The sequence below is a fragment of the Schistocerca serialis genome, chromosome 1, assembly GCF_023864345.2.
Source record: "Schistocerca serialis cubense isolate TAMUIC-IGC-003099 chromosome 1, iqSchSeri2.2, whole genome shotgun sequence".
NCBI classification, from domain to species: Eukaryota; Metazoa; Arthropoda; class Insecta; order Orthoptera; family Acrididae; genus Schistocerca; species Schistocerca serialis.
Genome location: NC_064638.1, coordinates 1,131,744,139 through 1,131,769,929, shown reverse-complemented (window position 1 = coordinate 1,131,769,929; position 25,791 = coordinate 1,131,744,139). Strand labels below are relative to the sequence as shown.

The 25,791-nt window shown below is 45.4% G+C and overlaps 1 protein-coding gene across 1 annotated transcript in view; it reads right to left on the bottom strand.

Moving 5' to 3' along the window:
- Window positions 1-1,312: 1,312 nt before the first annotated feature.
- Window positions 1,313-25,791, bottom strand: part of LOC126455858 (uncharacterized) — a 114,504-nt gene continuing 90,025 nt past the window's right edge. The window contains exons 2-3 of the mRNA XM_050091623.1: window positions 22,438-22,641; window positions 1,313-1,936 (exon numbers count right to left, since the gene is read on the bottom strand). Coding sequence (XP_049947580.1) covers window positions 1,313-1,936; window positions 22,438-22,641 — 828 coding nt within the window. The remainder of the gene's footprint in view (window positions 1,937-22,437; window positions 22,642-25,791) is intronic.

Genomic DNA, 25,791 nt, shown 5'->3' with positions numbered 1-25,791 from the left:
CACTTTTTTGTGAGTTTCCACAATTGTGGAAACTACGATCAATAGAGCATATGGATAAAAACAAAAGAGCTTTGGGAATTACCAAAATGGTTGAGGTGTTGCGCCTTTTCTAACTATATATTACGCAGGAAGACACCAAGAAGAAAATCAATATTCTATGCGCAACATGCAAATTGGAGTGCAGTAAAATAAAAAAAATCGAAGCTCTCCGGTTCTTTCAGAGATGTATATACGTTCCCAAAGTGTGGTGTTTTAATGAACTATCGTTAGGTTTTCATGGGTATATTTATCTCCCGATTTCAACTATTCCCAGGACCAAAGTATTGTTTTGTCCCTTCTTCTTCTTCGTCTTCTTTATACACAGTAATAAAATCGATGCAAGAAATGCTTTGTCGGCAATGATAAGCATTTCTACTGTTCAAGGGCGCCAATACTTCGTGGCAAGAGGGGGGTGAGGCGATCATCCCACTCCCCCCCCCCCCCCACCCCCCGCCCCCCACGGGCGCACAGGGAAAAGAGAAAAATATAGCGTGGGCAGGTGTTTTTCCTTCAAGTATACGATTTAAAAGACAGTATTATGGACGCACTTGCCACCAGTGTCAAACTACTACAGAACAGTGTGACAGCTGTTTCAAAAGTAAAGTAAATCTGAGAAACGTTGCTGGTACGTCGGTGCACTTGTTTGACAAACCATTCGAAAGCAATCATTTAAATTGATAAACAAGTTTGATCGTTTACAGGGGCCTTCAGGTGCCCGAATTGCAGGAGGAAGGCGGGACTTGTTCCTCCCGCACGGTTCCTCACCCCGTGGCGGTCGATGTGGGAGGTGGACTTGCTAGCGCCGCTCCCCATAACCCGCCCTGGCGATCACCCGACACATTTAACACACTGTAGTCGACTGATAAAAGATCGATCGTGTAAAGGGGCCATAATTTTCGTAACGACGTCAAACTGAATATCATTCTTTTGGCCTCAGTCCGTTCTGCTACTCCCATCGAGCAATGCACCGAGTGTTCTCTCGGAGTGCGCGATCAGTAGATGCAGTGCAAGGGGTCGATCGAGACTTTATTAGAGCTGGCTGTTACAATTCGTGTGCCCCTTGAAGGGCGGCCGGACGACTTTGGACACAGACGAGCAGGGATTGCCAGACTGCAGATACGCGTGCGGTAAGGCTGGTAATCGGTGCGACAGTTCTGCACCGGCCAAACAGACGCGGACGGGGTCGGTCAACTGGTTCGCGCGCTAGTTCCTTCTGGTGGGTAGCAGGCATGCGCCTGCCCCCAGCAGTGCCCGTAGCGTCGGCGCAGCCCGCTTAGAGCGTGGAGACGGCCGTGGGCCGGCTGTAGATGTCGACTACAGAAAAGGGGGGTGGCGGCTCGCGCCCGTGCTCCAGCCGGCACAAAGCGATGGAGCCGCCGGCGCCCATCTCGTCGTCCAGGCTGTCGGCGTCGTAGTCGTCGGCGACGTCGCCCTCGACGTCGTAGTCGTCGGCAGCGTCGGGGTCGGCGTCGGCGGCGTCTTCGGCGTCGGCGTGCGGGCGGTCCGGCTCCTCGGGGCGGCCGCCGCCGCAGCAGGTGGGCTGGTGGCGCGGCTGCGTGTCGAGCACGACGGCCATCTCGGCGCGGAGGCGCGCGTCCAGCCAGGCGAGCAGCAGCGCGTTGTAGCAGGCGGAGCGCGCCGCGGCGGCCTGCGTGGCCGCGTAGGCCAGCGGCGCGTAGGGCCAGGCGGCGAGCGCGGGCCGCGCCAGGCGCAGCGCCGCGTGCGGCAGCCACGACAGCAGCAGCGCCGACGACAGCGCCATCAGCGCGGCCGCCGTGCGCCGCACGCGCTCCGGCTCGGCGCACCGCCGCAGCGGCCACGGCGACAGCGGCGGCCGCGGCCGGGGCCGCGACTCGGGCGACGACGGCGACGCCGCCGCGCTCCACTGCTGCTGCTCCTGCGGGTAACGAGTACACTCATGCCACATACCTAGGTTACTTTTAGAAGACTGTACTACAAGATACACTACTGGCCATTAAAACTGCTACACCACGAAGATGACGTGCTGCAGACGCCAAATTTAACCGACAGGAAGAAGCTGCTGTGATATGCAAATGATTAGCTTTTCAGAGCATTCACACTAGGTTGGCGCCGGTGGCGACACCTACAACGTGCTGACATGAGGAAAGTTTCCAACCGATTTCTCATACACAAACAGCAGTTGACCGGCGTTGCCTGGTGAAACGTTGTTGTGATGCCTCGTGTAAGGAGGAGAAATGCGTCCCGTCACGTTTCCTACTTTGATAAAGGTCGGATTGTAGCCTATCGCGATTACGGATTATCGTGTCGCGACATTGCTGCTCGCGTTGGTCGAGATCCAATGACTGTTAGCAGAATATGGAATCGGTGGGTTCAGGAGGGTAATACGGAACTCCGTGTTGGATACCAACGGCCTCGTAACACTAGCAGTCCAGATGACAGGCATCTTACCCACGTGGCTGTAACGGATCGTGCAGCCACGTCTCGATCCCTGAGTCAACAGATGGGGGCGTCTGCAAAACAACAACCATCTGCACGAAAAGTCCGACGACGTTTGCAGCAGCATGGACTATCAGCTCGGAGACCACGGCTGTGGTTGCCTTTGACGCTGCATCACAGACCGGAGCGCCTGCGATGGTGTACTCAACAACGAACCTGGGTGCACGAATGGCGAAACGTCATTTTTTCGGATGAATCCAGGTTCTGTTTACAGCATCATGATGGTCGCATCCGTGTTTGGCGACATCGCGGTGAACGCCCATTGGAAGCGTGTATTCGTCATCGCCATCACCCGGCGTGTGGTATGGGGTGCCATTGGTTACATGTCTCGGTCACATCTTGTTCGCATTCACGGCACTTTGGACAGTGGACGTTACATTTCAGACGTGTTACGACCCGTGGCTTTACCCTCCATTCGATCCCTGCGAAACCGTACATTTCAGCAGGATAATGCACGATCGCATGTTGCAGGTCCTGTAGGGGCCTTTCTGGATACAGAAAATATTCGACTGCTGCCCTGGCCAGCACATTCTCCAGATCTCTCACCAATTGAAAACGTGTGGTCAATGGTGGCCGAGCATCTGGCTCATCACAATGCGCCAGTCACTACTCTCCATGAACTGTGGTATCGTATTGAAGCTGCATGGGCAGCTGTACCTGTACACGCCATCCAAGCTCTGTTTGACTCAATGCCCAGGCGTATCAAGGCCGTTGTTACGGCCAGAGGTGGTCGTTCTGGGTACTGATTTCTCAGGATCTATGCACCCAAACTGTGTGAAAATGTAATCACATGTCAGTTCTAGTATAATATATTTGCCCAATGAATACCTGTTTATCATCTGCATTTTTTTTTTTTTTTTTTGGTGTATCAATTTTAATGGCCAGTAGTGTATTTATTGATTTGAAGAATATAACACAAAATGTGGAACAATAATTACTCTTATAAAGAGATATTTACTCTTTGGCCTTTGTGCTGTAAATCATTTGTGAAAATGTCTTTATTGCTTAATATGTCCTACATAATACGATTCAACGCAATGAATACAATGCTTATACCATCCTCAAAGTGTTTAATCCATACTTCCATACAAGCCAGTTGCCTTTTAACCACTGAGCGTCAGGCTGTGTTGTAGCTTCTGAGACGCTTGAAGACTTACAACGACGATGTCATTTAAATGCTGTACCACAGAGACGCCGCTCCTTTATGTGTGGGATGTGGCAGGTTTTAGAACTTAGAACTACTTAAACCTAACCAACCTACGGACAGCACACACATCCATGCCCGAGGCGGGATTCGAACCTGCGACCGTAGCGGTCGCGCGGTTCCAGACTGTAGCGCCTAGAACCGCTAGGCCACCACGGCCGGCCAGATGATGCTGTCATTTACCATCTTGTTAAGTCATCAGATGATCAAAACGACTTGCAAAATGATTTAGATAAGATATCTGTATGGTGCGAAAAGTGGCAATTGACCCTGAATAAAGAAAAGTGCGAAGTTATTCACATGAGTACTAAAAGAAATCAGCTAAATTTCGACTACGCGATAAGTCACACAAATCTGAGGGCTGTAAATTCAACTAAATACTTAGGGATTACAATTACCAATAACCTAAATTGGAACGATCACATAGATAATATTGTGGGTAGAGCAAACCAAAGACTGCGATTCACTGGCAGAACACTTAGAAAGTGCAACAGGTCTGCCAAAGAGACTGCTTACACTACGCTTGTCCGCCCTATTATGGAATACTGCTGTGCAGTGTGGGATCCGCATCAGGTGGGACTGACGGATGACATCCAAAAAGTATAAAGACGGGCAGCTCGTTTTGTATTATCGCGAAATAGGGGAGATAGTGTCACAGACATGATACGTGTATTGGAGTGGCAATCATTAAAACAAAGGCGTTTTTCGTTGCGACGGGATCTTCTCATGAAATTTCAATCACCAGTTTTCTCCTCCGAATGCGAAAACATTCTGTTGGCACCCACTTACATAGGGAGAAATGATCATCACGATAAAATAAGAGAAATCAGGGCTCGCACGGAAAAATGTAAGTGCTCATTTTTCCCGCGTGCTGTTCGAGAGTGGAACGGTAGACAGACAGCATGAAGATGGTTCATTGAACCCTCTGCCAGGCACTTTATTGTGAATAGCAGAGTAATCACGTAGATGTAGATGTAGAAGTAGATTGTTTCCAAATGATGCTGCCGTTTACACTCTAGTCATCAGAAGATCAAATCGAGTTGAAAACTAATTACACAGTTTTGTGTAAATAGTTTGCAATTCATTTTGCAATTCAAATCTGTCTCCGGCAGAACTTGTGTGAGACCAGCTCGGGCATCAACTCCGTCCAAGTGTCAATATCCGAGATATCAAGGACCAGTTACAACAGCTGTGGGCCAGTTTGCCTCAGGAGATCACGTAACGGCTTTATCATACAGTTCCTAAACGAATCGGTGCATGTATCCAAGGCAGAGGGAGTGCAACGCCATTTTGATAAGAGGGCTCATGCTCCCAAGTATTTTGTCAATTTGACTTGATTTTGTAATACTCAAATGTTATCACGTTCCCTCTCAACTCGTGAAATTTCCTTTCGTTTCCTCCTTCCCTTCTCGGTCCATCACCTATTTTGTCAGTCAGCATAAATAATTAGGGATCACAGATAAGAGCAACTTAAATTGGAATAATCATATAGAAAATGTTATGGGTAAGGCGAAGCTAAGACTGCGTTTTATAGACAGAACACGTACAAGATGCAACAAATCCAGCAAAGAGATTGTCTACACTACACTTGTCCAGCCTCTACAAGAGTATTGCCGCGCGGTTATGTATCTTCACGAGATAGAGGACTGTCGGAGGACACTGAGAAACAGGGTAGAGAGTTCACGGATATGATAAGCGAGCAGGGTAGGTAATCATTAAAACAAAGGCGTTTTTCCTTGTGCTGAGAACTTTTCACTAATTTTTAAACACTAAGTTTATATTCTGAATGCAAAAATATTTTGTTGACTTCCACCAACATGGGAGAAATGACCTTAGTAATAAAATAAGAGAAATCAGAGCTCGTACGGAAAAATTTAGGAGTGCTATTCGAGAGTGGAATGGTGGAGAAATAGTCCGAAAGTGGTTCTACGAGCTCTCTCCCAACTCTTAGTTGTAAACTGCTGAGTAATGACGTAGATGTAGATCAGCGCCATTCGCTCAGGAGCAGCAGCAAACGCAGCAGTGTAGTACTGCAGATGTTACGTACACGAAACAGTGTGAAAGTGTCGTAGGACAAGCGACAGGGTGAGGTAAAGGTGACTACTCACCCTCTGAAGGTGGTCCCAGTAAGTCTGAAGAATTTCCAGATGGCGTCACAGACTTTTTACAAGAAAAAATTTCAGAGGAGGCACTTCGAAACAAGTTAGCCAATTAGTTAAAACAGACAAATGGGCTTTGTTTCAAGACAAACATATTGGCAGGCTTAAGGGGATACAGACAGAGAATCCACGCTAACGCGATCAGCTTTCCGAAAATGATGCTCCGGTGTTATAAGTACACGTTGAACTATTAGAAGAAGTAATTACAGTATGAAGAACGAAGTGAGCAATGTGGCCATTAGATTTGCGGCTGTAGCCGTATACCAAAAGCAGATTTCGACAACAGCTGTCAAGAGCCAACAGAAAATAAAATGCGTAAGACTAGTGGACAATGAAGACACCAGGGGAGTAAAAAATGAATTGACACATGATATAAGCCACAGGGAGGATAAAATCATAATGATATCGATCAGGGCAGCTAACAGCGTCACCATTGTTGAGACAGAAGATGAATAAGTTTGCAAAAAATTACAGGAAAAGGCAAAAGAGGAAAGTGATCTCGAAGAAGCGGCGCAGGCTCCCACTCACGGTATACAGTGTTTCAATAGGTATCACTAATGCAGGCCTGTTAGATGAGACCAGTTAGCCCCACGCTCAGCTCTTTAGGGAATCGAAGTGCCATGTTGACAACAGCTTCAAACTACCGATTACTTTACAAATGAGTTAATGCACCAAGCGAGGTGGCGCAATGGTTAGCACACTGGACTCGGATTCGGGAGGACGACGGTTCAATCCCGCGTCCGGCCATCTTGATTTAGGTTTTCTGTGATTTCCCTAAATCGCTCCAAGCAAATGCTGGGATGGTTCCTTTGAAAGGGCACGGCCGACTTCGTTCCCCGTCCTTCCCTAATCCGGTGAGACCGATGACCTCGTAGTTTCGTCTCTTCCCCCAAACAACGCAAACCCTGAGTTAATGCGTCAAATATTTGACGTTAAGCATGTAAAATCTTTATGGTTGAAGACGCAAAACCCTAACTAAGTTGGTTTCATTAGTTTCGGATTATTCACCCATAGACTAATGAAAAAGTCAGAACCAAAACTGGTAAAGGTAGTACTCTATTAAATTCCGGGCATGCAGCCGCGCAAATAAAATTTCTTCCACTAATGTATCGTCCGGCCATATTCAAAGTTAAGTCGCAAGAAAAGTTGAAAATGCACATGGTAAAGGTAGTGTTTGTCCTAAAAAATATAATTTTGTAGATATCTTCGGCTTTATAGGTGGAAACTGTCCACAAAATGTGTCACGTTTGGGGTTGGTAGTTAAGAAGTCTTACCACACCAACAACGTAAATGTAGTAGACGATAAACTTTTTTTCCTTTCATTATTTTGCGGGGGTGCCAACGAGGAAAAGTTCCGAAAAGGTTTGAAATTATATGTTAAATTTGTTGACTTATTGTATTAAACCTTTAACGTAAGACTATACCACATAATGGGTAGCATATCACAGCGTTTTAAATTTTTAAATCCGTTCAGTAATTATAGGAAACACTGAAAACCACATTTTTGTAGTCCCTGGAAGCTATCAGATAGGCGACTTGCTACTGGGAGTGAGTGACAGTTTTATCCTGTGTTGCATTGCAGCACCATCAATTAGACGAGAAGGAGCAGCTGTAAGGGGGGTCCAAAAGTGTCTGGCAGCATATTCTCGTCTTATTACTGATTCTACTAATCACAGGACATAGTGGTTTTGTGCCTGTTTGTATAGACTGGGGTTCGAACTTCAAATACGCCCCAGAATGTTACTGTGCAGCTGCTGTGCAAACTATGCAGCACCTGACGAAAAGTGTCCGATACTAAAATTTCCTGGTGGATCAAATGAACTGTATTTGGTGACACCAAGATCTGTGGACTCCTTAAGAGACCTAGATATTCAGTTATAAAATTTGTGTGTGTTTGTTTGTATTATATATTTTATGTATATTTTACCATTTATATACGAAGTACTTAAATACAAATATAAAATGACCATGTAAGCCATGGCAATAATGCGAAAGAATAATAGTAATATAGATTTGTGAACTGAATCTATCAAAGAATCTTTCTAAAAGTGAATTTAGTGGTGAGGTGAAAATGAGATTTAAAATGGGCCAAAGGCTTCAGTGCACTGAGTGTCGCGAGTTATTTAATAGTTATCTTAATGGAATTGCTAGCTCTGTTCCAGTGCTTGAAGAAAATAATAATGAATTAAAGAGGGTCTGCCTTCTTGTAAGCACAAATTTTGTTTTGTTTAGTCACCGAACATGTTCGACTACAATTGTGGCATCTCCAGTGTGTTTTTTGTTTATGTTTCCGAAATATATACATACAAAATTTGTGTCGCTTAGGAATACGGTTGTCTACATTCGCGCAGCGAATACATTTAATTTATTTCATATCGGCTTTAGTCGCTGCACTGCCTCTTCCTTTGGAAATGCATGCGTGTCCGAAGGAACTTTGGATCGTAATTCGGAATAACACAGGCACTGTAAAATAGTACGACTCAAATTGTCGCCATGGTCTGTTGTAATTCATAGCAGCACACCAAAATAGGCGATCCATCCCCTTCAGAGTCCAGTCGTGACAGTTTCGGCGATAATGTCAGCGATCGGGAATACCTCGGGCCAGCATGTAAAACGATCGATGGCTGTGAGGCGGTAGGTGTAACCTTCCAGCGGTGGAAGAGGTCCTGCGAGGTCTAGATAGGCATGTCTATGATTCGGAGGAAGAAACATGCTAAGAGGCGACCTAAAGTGCCGGCAAACTTTATTCTGTCCACAGGTCACATACTGTCACATACTGTCACACTCTTTGTCCATGTGTGCTCGCTTCGTCATGTTGGTATTGGCTTGTGCTGTAGGGTGCGACAAGTTGTGTAAAGAGGCAACTGTCAGTTGGTGAAAGTTAGTAGTCACAAACGATCGCAGTTTGTTAGCGGCAACGTCACAATACAGGTAACGGTGACAACGTAATGTGGCGAAGCTGTAGGTCTGATCGTTGCACCAACAAATCTCGTAGCACGCTATCTGACTGTCGCACTGCAGCGAAAGCTTCAAAATCAACTGCATCAGTGATCGCTTCGACCCGGGAGGGAGCATCAGCTGGCACATTCAGTTCTTCTTCAGTGTGAACAATACTGGTAGCGAAATGTCCTATACAGTCGAAGTATCACAGCTAACGTGGTGACGCTTTCTACGGACGCTTGAGGAAGGCGTGTGTTAGTGGCTTGTGGTCTTTGATGAGAGTGAACTGCTGTCCTTCCAGCAGCATAGGCATCATACAGTTCGCTCTCATAGGTGGACCAATTCTGTTGAGATACCGATATCGTTTTACTGAAAAAGACTAAGGGCTGCCAGTGCTCGTCTACGTATTTGGTGTTGCAGTGCAGCACTGATTTAGTGGCAGATACGTCGACCATCAGGGCGAGATGCACCTACAGAACTGGATGCGCTAACAGTGTACCTTCCGCGATTTTAATCTTCAGCTTGGTAAATGCCAGTTCGGCTTCATTATTGGACTAAAGTTTTTCCTTCGGCTTCGGCGAACAATGCAACAAATTATTCGGTGGTGCAGCTAGTAGGGCATAATTACAACTTAACTGTCGTAGGCTGCAGAAAATTAAGCAGAGATTCTGCTTTCTCTTGTGATGGTCGTATGCCTTGCACGTTGATAGTACAGCCCAGGAACTGAACTCCTGCTGCTCTGAAGATGCTCTTTAATGGATTAATGAGCAGGCCATGTACACGTAGGTGAGTGAAGATCTGTGTAAGTGTGACAGGTGTTCTGCCTTGACCAGGATGCCATCGATAACCACATAACAATAGTCTGAGTCGTGTGTGATTTCATTCGTGAACCACTGAAATGTTTGGGTAGCATTTCAAAGTCCGAAAGGGATTCGGGTAAATGCAAACATACGACGCTCTTAGCAACGTCATCCGGTGCCACAGTCATCTGGTAGAATGCGCGAGCTAAGTCTAACGTAGAAGAGATGTTCTTACCATGGAAACTGAACGGAAAATCTCCGATATGTGGTACTAGAAGTCGATCTGGAAGGGTTGTGGCATTGAGCTGTCTATAGTCGTCACGTGTACACCATCCATTATTTTCCTTCGGGACCACATATGGTGGAGACGCCCAGCTACTACTCGACAGGCACCAGATTTCTTGTGCGAGCATGAACGAGAATTCCTGCTTCACTATCTTCAGTTTCTGGGGCGTCAAGCGGCGTGGTTGGCATGGAGTAGTGGTCCACGTGTAGTCAGAGTACAGAACATCGAGTGCTGCACAGGTGCTAGTGTGGGAGTCTGGCACGTGACTCTGGGAAGTGCCTGCGGAGCTCTATGAAAGGAGAATCGCCGGTAATCATCCGTACTGTTGTGTCTCCCACACAACACGCTCACCCTTTGCTCGCTAGGTTGGTAGCAGTGTCAACAAGGTGTAGGTGATGGAGGTCAGGCGGAGTCCATATAATGATAAAAAATCCGTTCCGAGAAGGGGGTACGCCACGTCTGTTACGATAAACTGCCATTCAAATTTGTCCCGAAGCGTAAGGTCGACACTAATATGACACGAGCATACACTGCGATCGTAGATCCATTGGCGGCGAAAAGATGACAATCATCGCAATTGTAACGCGGCAGATGGGCAGATGGATAGACTCACATGTCAGAACCCGTGTCTACCAAAAACCGTAACTTTGTGCCAGGTTCCTTTTCAGACAGTCAACGGCTGCTGTCTGGAGAGCCAATGGCCGTCATCACTGACTTCCTGCTGAGTTTCCCCGTTCGCACAGCGGGCTACTCTTACCACGTGTCGGAACCATACCGTCAGTGGTATCAGCAGACTTTTGCTAATGAAGGGGAGTGGCTGCGCTGATTGTGACGGGATTGGCGATTGGTAGTCCGGATGCATAATGCAGCTCGGCAACCTGTGCTTGTAGCACGGAGAGGTTGTTATCTGCCTAAGGCTGTGGGCAAACTATTGTGAAGCATGTTGACGGATGTATTTCTGCTGTGCAATCCGCGGTTTACTCGATTACATCTAGATCACTGGCCCACACTGTCCGTACCTTCTGTACTTCGGATAACAGGCGCGATAACCCAACTTCTTCAGAATGTCGCTCCAGACTGCGTTATCCACTAATACAGGGTGTTACAAAAAGGTACGGCCAAACTTTCAGGAAACATTCCTCACACACAAATAAAGAAAAGATGTTATGTGGACATGTGTCCGGGAACGCTTAATTTCCTTGTTAGAGCTCATTTTAGTTTCGTCAGTATGTACTGTACTTTCTCGATTCACCGCCAGTTGGCCCAATTGAAGGAAGGTAATGTTGACTTCGGTGCTTGTGTTGACATGCGGCTCATTGCTCTACAGTACTAGCATCAAGCACATCAGTACGTAGCATCAACAGGTTAGTGTTCATCACGAACGTGGTTTTGCAGTCAGTGCAATGTTTACAAATGCGGAGTTGGCAGATGCCCATTTGATGTATGGATTAGCACGGGGCAATAGCCGTGGCGCGGTACGTTTGTATCGAGACAGATTTCCAGAACGAAGGTGTCCCGACAGGAAAACGTTCGAAGCAATTGATCGGTGTCTTAGGGAGCACGGAACATTCCAGCCTATGACTCGCGACTGGGGAAGACCTAGAACGACGAGGACACCTGCAATGGACGAGGCAATTCTTCGTGCAGTTGACGATAACCCTAATGTCAGCGTCAGAGAAGTTGCTGCTGTACAAGGTAACGTTGACCACGTCACTGTATGGAGAGTGCTACGGGAGAACCAGTTGTTTCCGTACCATGTACAGCGTGTGCAGGCACTATCAGCAGCTGTTTGGCCTCCACGGGTACACTTCTGCGAATGGTTCATCCAACAATGTGTCAATCCTCATTTCAGTGCAAATGTTCTCTTTACGTATGAGGCTTCATTCCAATGTGATCAAATTGTAAATTTTCATAGTCAACATGTGTGGGCTGACGAGAATCCGCATGCAATTGTGTAATCACGTCATGGAGCTCCTGCACATTTTAGTCGAAATGTTCGTACGCTTCTCAACAACAGATTCGGTGACCGATTAATTGGTAGAGGCGGACCAATTCCATGGCCTCCACGCTCTCCTGACCTCAACCCTCTTGACTTTCATTTATGGGGCATTTGAAAGCTCTTGTCTACGCAACCCCGGTACCAAATGTAGAGACTCTTCGTGCTCGTATTGTGGACGTCTGTGATACAATACGCCATTCTCCAGGGCTGCATCAGCGCATCAGGGATTCCATGCGACGGAGGGTGGATGAATGTATCCTCGCTAACGGAGGACATTTTGAACAGTTCCTGTAACAAAGTGTTTGAAGTCACGTTGGTACGTTCTGTTGCTGTGTGTTTCCATTCCATGATTAATGTGATTTGAAGAGAAGTATTAAAATGAGCTCTAACATGGAAAGTAAGCGTTTCCGGACACATGTCCACATAACGTATTTTCTTTCTTTGTGTGTGCGGAATGTTTCCTGAAAGTTTGGCCATACCTTTTTGTAACACCCTGTATAAGCAGTCGGTGCAGTAGATGCGATGGGATGCGATCGCCTACCTCTTCAGTTCGGAGTACTTCTCCAACCTCTTCGCCTCGGATTGTGAGAGCCGGGTAATAGGGCGCTGTTGATGGCTATGTAACGATCAGTACTCGCTGGTGACGCCAGAATGTCTTGCACCTCTGTTGACATATCGTCATTGAGGGCAGCAACTACATAACTGCACTTCGTGTCGTCTACGATTATGTGCGCCAGCTCAAACTGACTTTGTAGTACGGTCGCCGGTTCGAATCCTGCCTCGGGCATGGATGTGTGTGATGTCCTTAGGTTAGTTAGGTTTAAGTAGTTCTAAGTTCTGGGGGACTAATGACCGCAGCAGTTAAGTCCCATAGTGCCCAGAGCCATTTGAGCCATTTGAACCATTTGACTTTCTAGTTGCGCAACACACAGCACGGCATTCTGTTACCAAAACGGTGGCGGTTTTACTGTCACATGATTAATTTCTGCGCAATTAGACAAGTCTACAGTTGGCGGTGGGTCTAACACTATGGAGTTATGGTGAAGTGGGACGCGGAAGATACGCGACGCGGTTGAGGCGGATGTTCTTGCTTAGCGCGATGCGGCACGATGCGAGGCCGTAGTACCCGTCGAATTTCACGCCAGTGACCATCAGAGATTACGCCGGGTTCACCAGTTTTTACGGGACTAGATGAATTAACTTTACTGCAACATAAAGAGTAAACTCTAACCCATATGACTCTGTTTAAAAACAAGGAGAAGTCAGCTGCGCCGAAGATAGTAGCCGGCCGAAGTGGCCGTGCGGTTAAAGGCGCTGCAGTCTGGAACCGCAAGACCGCTACGGTCGCAGGTTCGAATCCTGCCTCGGGCATGGATGTTTGTGATGTCCTTAGGTTAGTTAGGTTTAACTAGTTCTAAGTTCTAGGGGACTAATGACCGCAGCAGTTGAGTCCCGTAGTGCTCAGAGCCATTTGAACCATTTTTTGAAGATAGTAATTAAAAGTAATAATCACTTGCGCGTAGCATTACACTACACGTAACACTGCACTTCAGCGTTTTAAGAATCATGAAAAAAGGTTGTGCACGCGGAAAAGATCTAGAGACACTGGAAGGTTTCAGATTGATTATAAAATGGTAAGACAGAGATTTCGGAGCCAGAAGTTAAACTGTAAGACGTTGCGAGGGGCAGATGTGGACTCTGATCGCATTTTATTGGTTATAAGCTACAGACTAAAACAGAAGAAACTATAAAAATGTAGGAAATTAAGGAAACAGGACCTGGATAATTTGAAAGAACCAGACATTGTTGAGAGTTTGAGAAGCAGTATGAGGCAACGATTGAGTGAAACTGGGAAAATGAATCAATATAGGATGAATGGGTAGCTTTGGGAAACAGCGAAGCCAGTAAAATATCAAATAGGTACAACGACAATGCCCCGTAGAAATTCTTGGATATCAGAAGAGATTCTGAATTTAATTGATGAAAGGAGAAAATATAAAAATGAAGCAGTCGAAGTCGGATACAAACGTATAAAATTTGAGACTGACAGGAAGTGCAAAATGGTTAAGCAGGAATGGCTAGGGTACAAACGTAAGGATTTAGATGCATATCTCACTAGGGCAAAGACGGATACCGCGTACAGGAAAATTGAAGAGGCCTTTGGAGAAAACAGAAGCAGGCTGAAAAATCAATACTAGGCAAAGAAGGAAAGCTGAAAGGTGGAAGAGTGTATTGAGGGGCCATATAACGGAGATGAACCTAAAGGCAATGTTATAGAAGCGAACGTAGATGAAGGTGAGATGGGAGATAAGATACTGCGCGAAGAGCTTGACAAAGCATTGAAATGCGTAAGTCAAACGAGGTCTCTGGAGTAGGCGACATTCCCTCAGAACGGCTGACATCCTGATGGGAGCCACCCATCTCAAACTTATTCCTGTTGGTGTCGCTAGGGCCTCCCGTCGGGTAGACCGGTCGCCTGGTACAAGTCTTCTTCGTCACTTCGGCGACTTGTGCGTCGATGAGGATGAAATTATGATGAACACAACAACACAACACCCACTCCCTGAGCGCAGAAAATCTCCGACCCCGCAGGGAATCGAACCCGGGCCACTTTGCACAGCATTCGGCCGCGCTGACCACTCATCTATCGACACGGACTTGCAAGGTACATGAGACGGAAGAAATACCCTCATACTTAAAGAGTAATGTAATAATTTCAATTCCGAAGCAAGCAGACGCTGACAGGTGTGAATCTTACCGAACTATCAGTTTATTAAGTCATAGTTGCAAAATACTAAAACGAACTCTTTACAGAAGAATGAAAAACTGGTAGAAGTCGGGCTCAGGGAAGATCAGTTTGAATTCTGGAGAAATGTGGAAGGCAATACTGACCTTGCGACTTCTCTTAGAAGATAGATTAAAGAAAGGCAGACCTTCGTTTATAACATTTGCAGACTTAGAACAAGCCTTTGATAGTGTTGACTGGAATACTTTCTTTGAAATTCTAAAGGTAACAGGGGTAAAACAAAGGGAGGGATGACTATTTACAATTTTTGGAGAAACCAGATGGCAGTTATAAGAAGGGCATGAAATAGAAGCGGTGGTTCATAAGGGAGTGAGACAGGATTGTAGCGTATCCCTAATGTTATTCAATCTGTACACTAAGCAAGCAGTAAAAGAAAAAAAAAGAAATAAAAACTTTGAGGTTTACCCATGACATTGTAATTCTGTCAGATACAGCAAAGGACTTGGAAGTGCAGTTGAACGGAATGGACAGTCTCATGAAAGGAGCATACAGTATTACTAGTGTCCTGCTTGACAGAGTCACGTTGTGTAAATATCTGGGCGTAACGTTGCAGCGGGATATGAAATGGAACGAGCATGTGAAGACCGTGGTAAGGAAGGCGAATGGTCGACTTCGGTTTATTGGGAGAGTTTTAGGAAAGTGTCGTTCACCTGTAAAGGAGACCGCACATAGGATGCTCGTACGACCTGTCGTTGAGTACTGCTCTAGCATTTGGGATCTGAACCAGGACAGATTAAAGGAAGACGTCGAAGCAATTCAGAGGTGGGCTGCTAGAATTGTTGCCTGTAGATTCGAACAACATACAAGTATTACGGAGTTGATTTGGGAACACAAATGGGAATCCACGTAGGGAAGGAGACGCTCTTTTCGAGGAACACTATTGAGAAAATTTAGAGTAGCTGAATTTGAAGTTGACTGCAGATTAATTTTACTGCCGCCAAGATACTTTTTGCGTAAGGACCATCGAGATAAGATACAAGAAATTAGGGGTCATTCGGAGGCATATAGATAGTTGTTTATTGTTTCGCTTTGTTAGCGAAATAGGAAAGGAAATGTCTAGTAGTGGTGCAGGGGTAGCCTCCCTCACGCACTGTACGGTGGCTTACAAAGTTTGTCTGTAGGTGTAGATCATCAATAAAAGCAAAACAAGGGTAATGGAACATAGGCGAATCAAATCAGGTGATGGTAAGGGAATTGAATTAGGAAACGAGGCATTTAAAGTAGTGGATGAGTTTTGTTATTTGGGCAATAAAATGACTGGTGATGGTTGAAGTAGAAAGAATACAAAACACAGACTAGCAATCGCAACAAAAGCGTTTCTGAACATGAGAAATTTGTTAAAATCGAATATAGATTTAAGTATTAGGAAGTATCTTCTGAAGGTATTTGTCTGAGGTGTAGCTTTGAATGGAAATGAAACATGGACGTAGACAGTTCAGGAAAGAAGAGAAAAGAAGCTTTTGAAATGTGGTACTATAGAAGAATGCTGAAGATTAGATGAGTAGATCGCTTAGCTAGCGAATAGGTACTGAGTAGAATTGGGGTGAGAAGAAATTTGTGGCGGAACTTGACTAAAAGAAGGACTCGGTTGATAGGACTCAAAGTGAGGCATCTAGGAATTACCAGTTTTTACTTGGAGGGAAGTGTGTGTGTGTGTGTGTGTGTGTGTGTGTGTGTGTGTGTGTGTGTGTGGATGGGTGGGGGGGGGGGGGGGGGGGGTAAAATAAATTGCAGAGGGAGACTAGGGGTGAATACACTACGTAGGTTCAAAGTATGTAGGTTGCAATAGTTACTCGGAGATGTTAGGCTTGTACAGGATAGAGCTGCGTGGAGATTAGCATCAAGCCAAGGAGAGCAGCATCAACCTAATATTCGGACTGAAGACCACTACACTACAACTTCTCTGTAAGCTACTGTAGAATGCATGGCGGAGGATATTTTCTACTAATACTTATCTTCCCCTTAATTGATGCATGTGCAAATTCAATGAGGAAAAAGACAGCTTATATGCCTCTGTGAGTGCCCTAATCTCCTTTATTTTGTCCTGACGGCTCTGATGTGAGAGGAATATTAAAAGCAGTGACACTAAATGTGGGTTTTCTAAACTACCTCAACAATGTTTTAGGAAAAGATTGTCTTCTCTCCTAGGATCACATCCAAGCTCTTGGAGCATTTTAAAAAGACTATCACACTGTTCGAATTGAGAAGCATGTATCTGAATTGGCCGGATGTCTTCTTCTAATCTGACGTAATGGAAATACTGAACACTCAAGCAGTATTCAAGAATTGGTCACACCAGTATAGACGTACCACACTTTCACAGAACTCTTCCAGTAAGCTATAGCCAGTCCTTCGCCTTTCCTACACCTGGCCTAATGTGCTTGTTACATTTCAAATCACTTCGTAATGTTATGCACAGATATTTAAGTGATATGATTAATTCACGTTGCATACAGTAAACACTGTATTCGAACATTACAGGAATGTCTCTTCTGCTCACAAGCATGACTTACATTTATCTACATTTAAACTAAGTACCACCCAGAAATTCATTCCAAGTGAACTTGAGTCCCCCTGCAGGCATTCGACGACAACATGTTCCTATATACAACAGTGTGACAGCAAGCAGTCTCAGATTGCTGCCCACCCTAATCAAAGGACAGGCGTGGGTCTATTACGCCTCCTTGGGGTAGTCCTGGTATTAGCTTTGCCTCTAATGAATACCAGCCATCCAGGCCAATATACTGAGTTCTGTCAATGAAAACCTCACTTTGCAGAGTGACTCATCTTTTTCTGACTAATTTCCAAACTCCCTCAATCATTCTACTTGAGATTCTGGTCGGTTGATTGGTTGGATGATTAAAGGGACCAGACTACTAACAAGGGAACCTCCCCATCGCACCCCCCTCAGATTTAGTTATAAGTTGGCACAGTGGATAGGCCATGAAAAACTGAACACAGATCAATCGAGAAAACAGGAAGAAGTTGTGTGGAACTATGAAAAAAATTAGTAAAATATACAAACTGAGTAGTCCATGCGCAAGATAGGCAACATCAAGGAGAATGTGAGCTCAGGAGCGCCGTGGTCCCGTGGTTAGCGTGAGTAGCTGCGGAATGAGAGGTCCTTCGTTCAAGTCATCCCTCGACTGAAAATTTTACTTTCTTTATTTTCACAAAGCTATGATCTGTCCGTTCGTTCATTGACGTCTCTGTTCACTGTAATAAGTTTAGTGTCTATGTTTTGCGACCGCACCGCAAAACCGTGCGATTAGTAGACGAAAGGACGTGCCTCTCCAATGGGAACCGAAAACATTGGATCGCAACGTCATAGGTCAACCGATTTCTCCACAGGAAAACAGGTCTGATATATTCTATACGACACTGGTGACGGCATATGCGTCACATGACAGGAATAAGTTGTCGACCCACCTAACTTGTACACTTGGCGAATGGATAAAAAGATTCTTCTACCTTGCCCGATTTAGGTTTTCTTATGGATGTGATAATCACTCCCAAAAAAGTGATGAAAACATAAGAGTTTGTCACATAAACTGAAAATAAAAAATTAAACTTTTCACTCGAGCTGCTCTCGCTAACCACGGGACCACGGCACTCCTTGACTCCCAGTGTCCTTGATGTTGCCTATTTTCGCATGGACTACTCAGTTTGTATATTTTACTATTTTTTTCATAGTTCCACACAACTTCTTCCTGTTTTCTCGATTGATCTGTGTTCAGTTTTTCAATGCCTATCCACTGTGCCAACTTATAACTAAATCTGAGGGGGGTGCGATGGGGAGGTTCCCTTGTAAGTCATCTGTCCCTTATTCCTCGAACAGGCAGTTCTACATGACTGTAGATCAGAGATAGCCTACAGCGCAAAACGAGAGAAAGAAAACTCGAAGATCTACGAAAGGGCAACGAGAACGAGATAAAGTTTAAAAAGAAGAAAGGGAGACAGAGGAAGAAAGGAAGGCAAGGTGCCTCACCTAGGGAGCACTCGTAAGCCTCCGAGAGAGCAGAGTGCAACGAGGGGACATACATCCCCTAGCGCCCTCCTCTTACCAGAGGCAAGCCACTTATAAATTATCTAGGAAAGACTAGCAACACGGACAGGGCAAGAGAAGCAGAGAGAGACAAAAGGTGAAGAAGTATAACTGACCACAAGACAGGGGAGAAGAAGAGTAAAAGAGCAGGTAGTGTGAGGACTAGGCTGGACCACCAAGCCCAGGAGCCGCAGCTCCGGCAACAGAGTGTTTTGCCAACCCTTCAGTGGACCGGTGAGTTTAAGTGGCCCACCGCTAAACAGACTGTGATTCTGTTGCAAACTGCTTTTGTCTATAACTGGACAATGGTGTTCCTCTCTTACCTCAGCTAATAGGCGATATTTACTTTTTCAATCTGAAGCTGAAGGAGCTTTTATCACATATTGGCCATAATTCTGTTACATTTTCTCAGCCCTCCTTAATTACCCTGGTTCACTTTTCTAGATAATTAGACCCTGGAATTTGAAAGCCAACGTACGTTTTAACTTTTGTGTCTGTCAGTCTGCTGCAAACTGGTAACTGGATATTTTATGCCTTTATTTGATCATTGCCTGTATTCTGTAACATCATCAATCTAATTAAATTAATCTTTAACACATTCGAATGTAAATGGAAAATACTGGTATCCTACTATATACAAATTTCAGTTTCATAGTTTAAGATGGTTGCTAGTGTCACTCAGATTTGGATTATATCTTCAGCTGATCGTTCTTTTTTGGGAACCTTTCATTTTTGCTCGTTCACCGTTCATTTGTGCTTGGTATATGGTTCTTATGAAAAACTGAAAACTAGTAGTGTAGGTGACTGAAGGATGCAGGGCACCAGGAGGGGGCACTTGCCTCCCCCCTGGAGTATAGAGTTTTTATTCGTTACAGAATTCTTACACACTTTTAGAAGTAATTTCTGTGATTTTGCACAACCTCTCGTTTAGCCAACTGTAGCCTTGTGTGGCTGATCGCAGGGAAATAACATAAGGTGGCGCACGGAAAACCGGCCCCGAGTACAGACTGCTCGCCAATTACGGACAATGTGTTGCCCGTTACGAGCAGACACAACAAACAGACAAACTTGTAATTATTAGGCAGTGAAGAAATAACAAGCTAATGCAAGCAACAATTGCGAAACAATCGATGGCGATTTGTAGAGAGCTGGAGAAGAGAATATGAGAATCTTACGCGACGCGCATGGGCTATAGCTCATATAGTCTTGTAAACCTGTTGGTGGGTGTTTCCCAACTTGATAGACCACAAGTGTCTTGTATAAAATTCTTCGTTTCGACTACGTTGTAAACAATAATCGTTTACACCCTATATATACTTCACGTTGTCTCTGAGTTCGTAGGCGAAGTAGAGACTTTATGTAAGCATAAAATTAATGTAGTTTTGTCATATTTGCGCCACACGCTTAGTAAAAATTAGGTTTTTATGTTGCATTATTAAAGTTAAATCAGCAATAATAATAATAATAATAAAGTTCGCAGTAATAAAGTTTTTGTTTGAAGCTCCTTCTCAACAAATGTTTTTGAGATAATAAGTAAATACGATTTTATGGCAATCTATGTCTTTTCAAATGGATAGGCACCGCTTTTCCTACTGAGCCAAAATGACCCACAACCCACTTTTTTGTTTTTAAAGAAAGCAAACTTGCATATAATGCAAATTGGAAACAACCAAACTTAAAAATAATTAGAGCCTTCCTAAATGTAATGTTTTGTATATGAAAGATACACGAAAATCGTTTTATATGAATTTTCTTACACTAAAAATTAAGCAAATTATTGAAAGTTAGCTGCTAAATCAAGTCGATGAAACAAAAAAATATATGAATAACAAAAAAAAAAAACATGTCTTGTTATAACTATGTCTTCTGCTCCTGTTCATCGATATAATGAAGTGAGCTGATATGCCCTTTTGTTACCTGAAAAGACGTACCTAACATACAACGTAATTTTTATGTAATTTACGTAAGTATAAAATACTTTTTGATTACCGGTCGTGGACGCTAAATAGTCAGAACCAAGTGCAAGAACAGTTTGGAACATATGTAAAATAGGCGAGCGCAGTGAACGAAACAAACAAGTGGATACTGAACTAACTAGGAGCCGTCGGCAGTGGAACTGAGACAGGTGGTCGTGCGAAGAACGACGAGTGCGGCCGAGGGAGACCGAGACTGAGACGATCACGCGACCGAGGCTGGAACGAGAACTGCCGAAGTGACCGCTGCGACCGAAGTGAACTATGAACCGATCGTTCCTCGTTCCCGGGAACTATAAGTAGACCGCCGCAACCGAAGTGAACTATGAACCGATCATTCCTCGTTCCTGGGAACTATAAGTAGACTGCCGAGACCGAAGTGGACTATAAACCGATCGTTTTTTTCCCCTTTATTGTTATTTAAACACCTTACAGAAGGTGGGCTGGCAGCAGCATATTACGCTGCTCTTCAGCCGCAAGTTGGACAATGAAAATACAAAGGAGAGACAGAAAATACAATACAAAGCGGTGGGCAAAAAACCGTAGACACAGAAACAAATAGCATGAAGCCGTTCACACTCGACGAGCAAAAACACTAAAAACTGTCGGCACAGCGCACAAACACTGACTACTTCGACGGCACAGGTGAACGAAGGAGCCTGACGGCGAAGAACACTAAACACAAACACGATGGCACACACACAAGAAACTGAAGGCGATGGTCTCCAGCGCGCGAATGTCCACTTAGCGTGTGCGTGTCCGGGGATCTGCCAAGGGGGGAAGAAAGGGGTGGGGGGGGGGAGAGGGGAGAACAAAGAGCCAATGGCAGAGGAGATGGTAGGAGGAATGGAGGTATGGGGGTACGGGAAGCCCGGGGGAGAAGGGGAGAAAAGGAGGAGTGATGGAAGGGGGAGAGAAGGGAGAGAGGGTGCCCATAGGAACAAACACAGGAAGAGGGAGGGAGGGGTAGGAGGGGTAGATGGAGGGGAGGAGGGCATCATCAGGGAGGGGGAGCTGGCGGAAGCCATCTTGGGAGAGGGTAAGTAGGGTGGAGAGATGGAGAGCAGGTGGGACGTGGAAATACAGGCGCGGCAGCAGACGGGGGTGGGAGAGGACATGAGCGACAAGCTGGTGAGGGAGATCGAGTTTACGGGAGGTGTATATGATCCGTATCCATTCGAGGAAGAGGAAGAGGTGGGGGAACGGAATAAGACCGTACAGGATCCGCGTGGGGGAGGGGAGACGGATACGATAGGCGAGGCGGAGGGCATGGCGTTCAAAGATTTGAAGGGACTTGTAAAAGGTGGGAGAGGTGGAGATCCAGGCAGGATGGGCGTAGCAGAGGATAGGGCGGATGAGGGATTTATAGGTGTGAAGGATGGTGGAGGGGTCCAGACCCCACGTACGGCCAGAAAGGAGCTCGAGGAGTCGGAGCCGGGAGCGTGCCTCGGCTCGGATTGTCCGGAGATGGGGGGTCCAGGAGAGGCGACTGATCGGTTCTCGTTCCCGGGAACTATAAGTAGACCACCGCGACCGAAGTGAACTATGAACCGATCGTTCCTTGGAATTCGTTCCTCGGTCCTTTCGGTCATCTTGGTGAACCGTTCCTTTGCACCCGTTCGTTTGCGAACTACCCATCTCTAGTCAACAGGCGACAGGCGACTGAGGGGCGGACTCGTAGATTGGCAGCGCGCAGGGTGTGACGCACCTCGAGGCGCGCGCGCACGGTGAGGCAGCAGGGGTAGACGACGGCGAGCGGGCCGCCCAACACGGCGACCAGCATGGGCGTGGCGACGCGCTCGCCGTCCTCGTCCTGCGGCCGCCACGACCAGCAGCTGCCGCGGCCCTTGCCCTCCTCCATGGCGCCCATCTTCAGCACCGTCACCAGCGCCGCCACCACCCACAGCCCGATCTGCAACACCGCCGCCGCCAACGCTTAACTGGCAAACTTTCACAGCTGTCTTTTTATCTACCCTGCCGGAAAAAAATTAATAAACCCTTTTAGAGGTTTCCAGTTCACTCAAGATTTATAGTTGCAACAGTGCATGTGGAGTACATGAAATGATTACATTTACAGATCAGTAGCACGAGCGGTGCTGAAGTACCAGGTGTCGACTCGCACTGAAACACCGGTATTAGTACTTGGTGTACACTCCACGGGCGGCAATGTAGTCGCTGACCCTAGCATCCAGTCGGTCGTGCAGATGGAAAATGCTATTCTGGGATACCTTTGTCCACGCCTGCTCGATCTGTTGTAGTTCTGTAAAAGGTATTGGCTGATGAGTTGCACGAGTCACTTCCTATCCCATCATATCCCACACATGCTCGATTGGATACGAGTCCGGAGATCGTGCTGGCCAGGTAAGTTCCTGCATGTCTTTCAAAGCACATTGACTTTCATGGGCAGTGTGGGCGAGAATTATCCTGTTGGAACAACACACCACTTTTCTGTTACAACGGATCTAACAACATTCTGCAAATACTGAGCGCTGGTCAGCGTCCCCTCCAGAAACTCCAATCGTGAACGAGAGTTCTAGCTTATCGCACCCAAGACCATAAGATGAGGGATGGGGCCAGTGTGTCTAAGGCGAAGCACTCTACATCTGCATCTACATCTACATCCATACTCCGCAAGCCACCTAACGGTGTGCGGCGGAGGTTACCTTGAGTACCACTATCGGTTCTCCCTTCTGTTCCAGTCTCGTATTGTTCGTGGAAAGAAGGATTGTCGGTATGCCTCTGTGTGGGCTCTAATCTCTCTGATTTTATCCTCACGGTCTCTTCACGAGATATACGTAGGAGGGAGCAATATACTGCTTGACTCATCGCTGAAGGTATGTTCTCGAAACTTCAACAAAAGCCCGTACCGAGATACTGAGCGCCTCTCTTGCAGAGTCTTCCAATGGAGTTTATCTATCATCTCCGTAACGCTTTCGCGATTAGTAAATGATCCTGTAACGAAGCGCGCTGCTCTCCGTTGGATCTTCTCTATCTCTTCTATCAACCCTATCTGGTACGGATCCCACACTGCTGAGCAGTATTCAACCAGTGGGCGAACAAGCGTACTGTAACCTACTTCCTTTGTTTTCGGATTGCATTTCCTTAGGATTCTTCCAAAGAATTTCAGTCTGGCATCTGCTTTACCAGGGATCAACTTTATACGACCATTCCATTTTAAATCACTCCTAATGCCTACTTCCAGATAATTTATGGAATTAATTGCTTCCAGTTGCTGACCTGCTATATTGTAGCTAATTGATAAGGGATCTTTCTTTCTATGTATTCGCATCACATTGCACTTGTCTACATCGAGATTCAATTGCCATTCCCTGCACCATGCGTCAATTCGTTGCAGATCCTCCTGCATTTCAGTACAATTTTCCATTGTTCCAATCTCTCGATATACCACAGCATCATCCGCAAAAAGCCTCAGTGAACTTCCGATGTCATCCACAAGGTCATTTATGTATATTGTGAACAGCAACGGTCCTACGACACTCCCCTGCGGCACACCTGAAATCACTCTTCCTTCGGAAGACTTCTCTCTATTGAGAATGGCATGCTGCGTTCTGCTATCTAGGAACTCTTCAATCCGATCACACAATTGGTCTGATAGTCCGTATGCTCTTACTTTATTCATTAAACGACTGTGGGGAACTGTATCGAACGCCTTGCGGAAGTCAAGAAACACGGCATCTACCTGAGAACCCGTGTCTATGGCCCTCTGAGTCTCGTGGACGAATAGCGCGAGCTGGGTTTCACACGACCGTCTTTCTCGAAAACCACGCTGATTCCTACAGAGTAGATTTCTAGTCTGTACGAGACAACGCTCACCATGTCTAGGTCGTACTGGCAAACGACCGTCGCTTGGGCGCAGACAGGATCTTCTATTATCGCTTAAGACCACGATGCGCCATTCCATCGTCCGAGTGGTCCTCTGACGGCACCGATCGAGCCGTGCACATCGATGCCGTGCCGCGACTGGAAGACAGGCTATAGGTAGTAGTAGCAGTTGTAGCTTTATTCATCTGTAGATCTCTTTTTACAAGGATGTAGGACATGCAAAGTATTTACAAGTTTAGAACAATTTAAAATAAGCTAATTCGTATACACTTATATTTACAGAATTCTAGTTAGAGACAATCATCAGATTTACTCCCGGTATACAATACTTTTCTTACAAATAACTCATTAAATAATGTAATGCCACATTGTTCACTCATATCTCACTATCAGTCACTGCACGCACTATACACACATTGTTTCATAACACTTCACTCACTACACACACACACACACACACACACACAAACACAGGTGATCTCTGGGCCATTTCCTGTACCGCAACTTCCCGTGTGCTATCCGGAGAAACTGAGTCAGCATCCCTCCATAATGAGTGAGTAGTTGGGCTGAGAAAGAGGAAGAGCTGTTAGTACTGTGCTATGCATAGCTTGGGGGTAGGTATTTCTAGAAAGGAAAGAAGAAGGGAAAAAAAAGATATAAAGTGAAGGTGTTATGTGGGAATGTTGGATGTTTTATAATCATCATCATTATTATTATTAATTATTTGTATAACATTTTTTATCAAACCCCTACTCTGTTTTATCTAAGTAATCCTTCAGTGTATAAAATGTATTGCACAACAGATACTTTTTAGCTGCCTTTTTAAATAAGTGTATTTTTGCAGTTTCTTTAATCTATCTTGCTAATTTATTGTAGTTTTATTCCTTGGTAGAAAATGCTGTTTTGAGTTTTATGTTTATTTTTTTTTTTTGGTAAATGTAAGTTGAGTCTATCTCTTGTTGCATGGTCATGGACAAAGATGTTTGTGCAGTAATTACCAATGTTATTTATGATGTGGGCAATTGACTGGTAAATGTATTCACATGGAGCAGTTAAAATCCCCAGTGTTTTGAACAGATCTTTGCAATGAGCTCGACTAGTATTTTTGGTTATTATTTTTATGGCTCTTTTCTGGAGTTTGAAAATTGTGTTCATATTTTGTGCATTTGTTCCTGAAAAAAGAATGCCATAGCTAAGAATTGAGTGTACATATGAATAA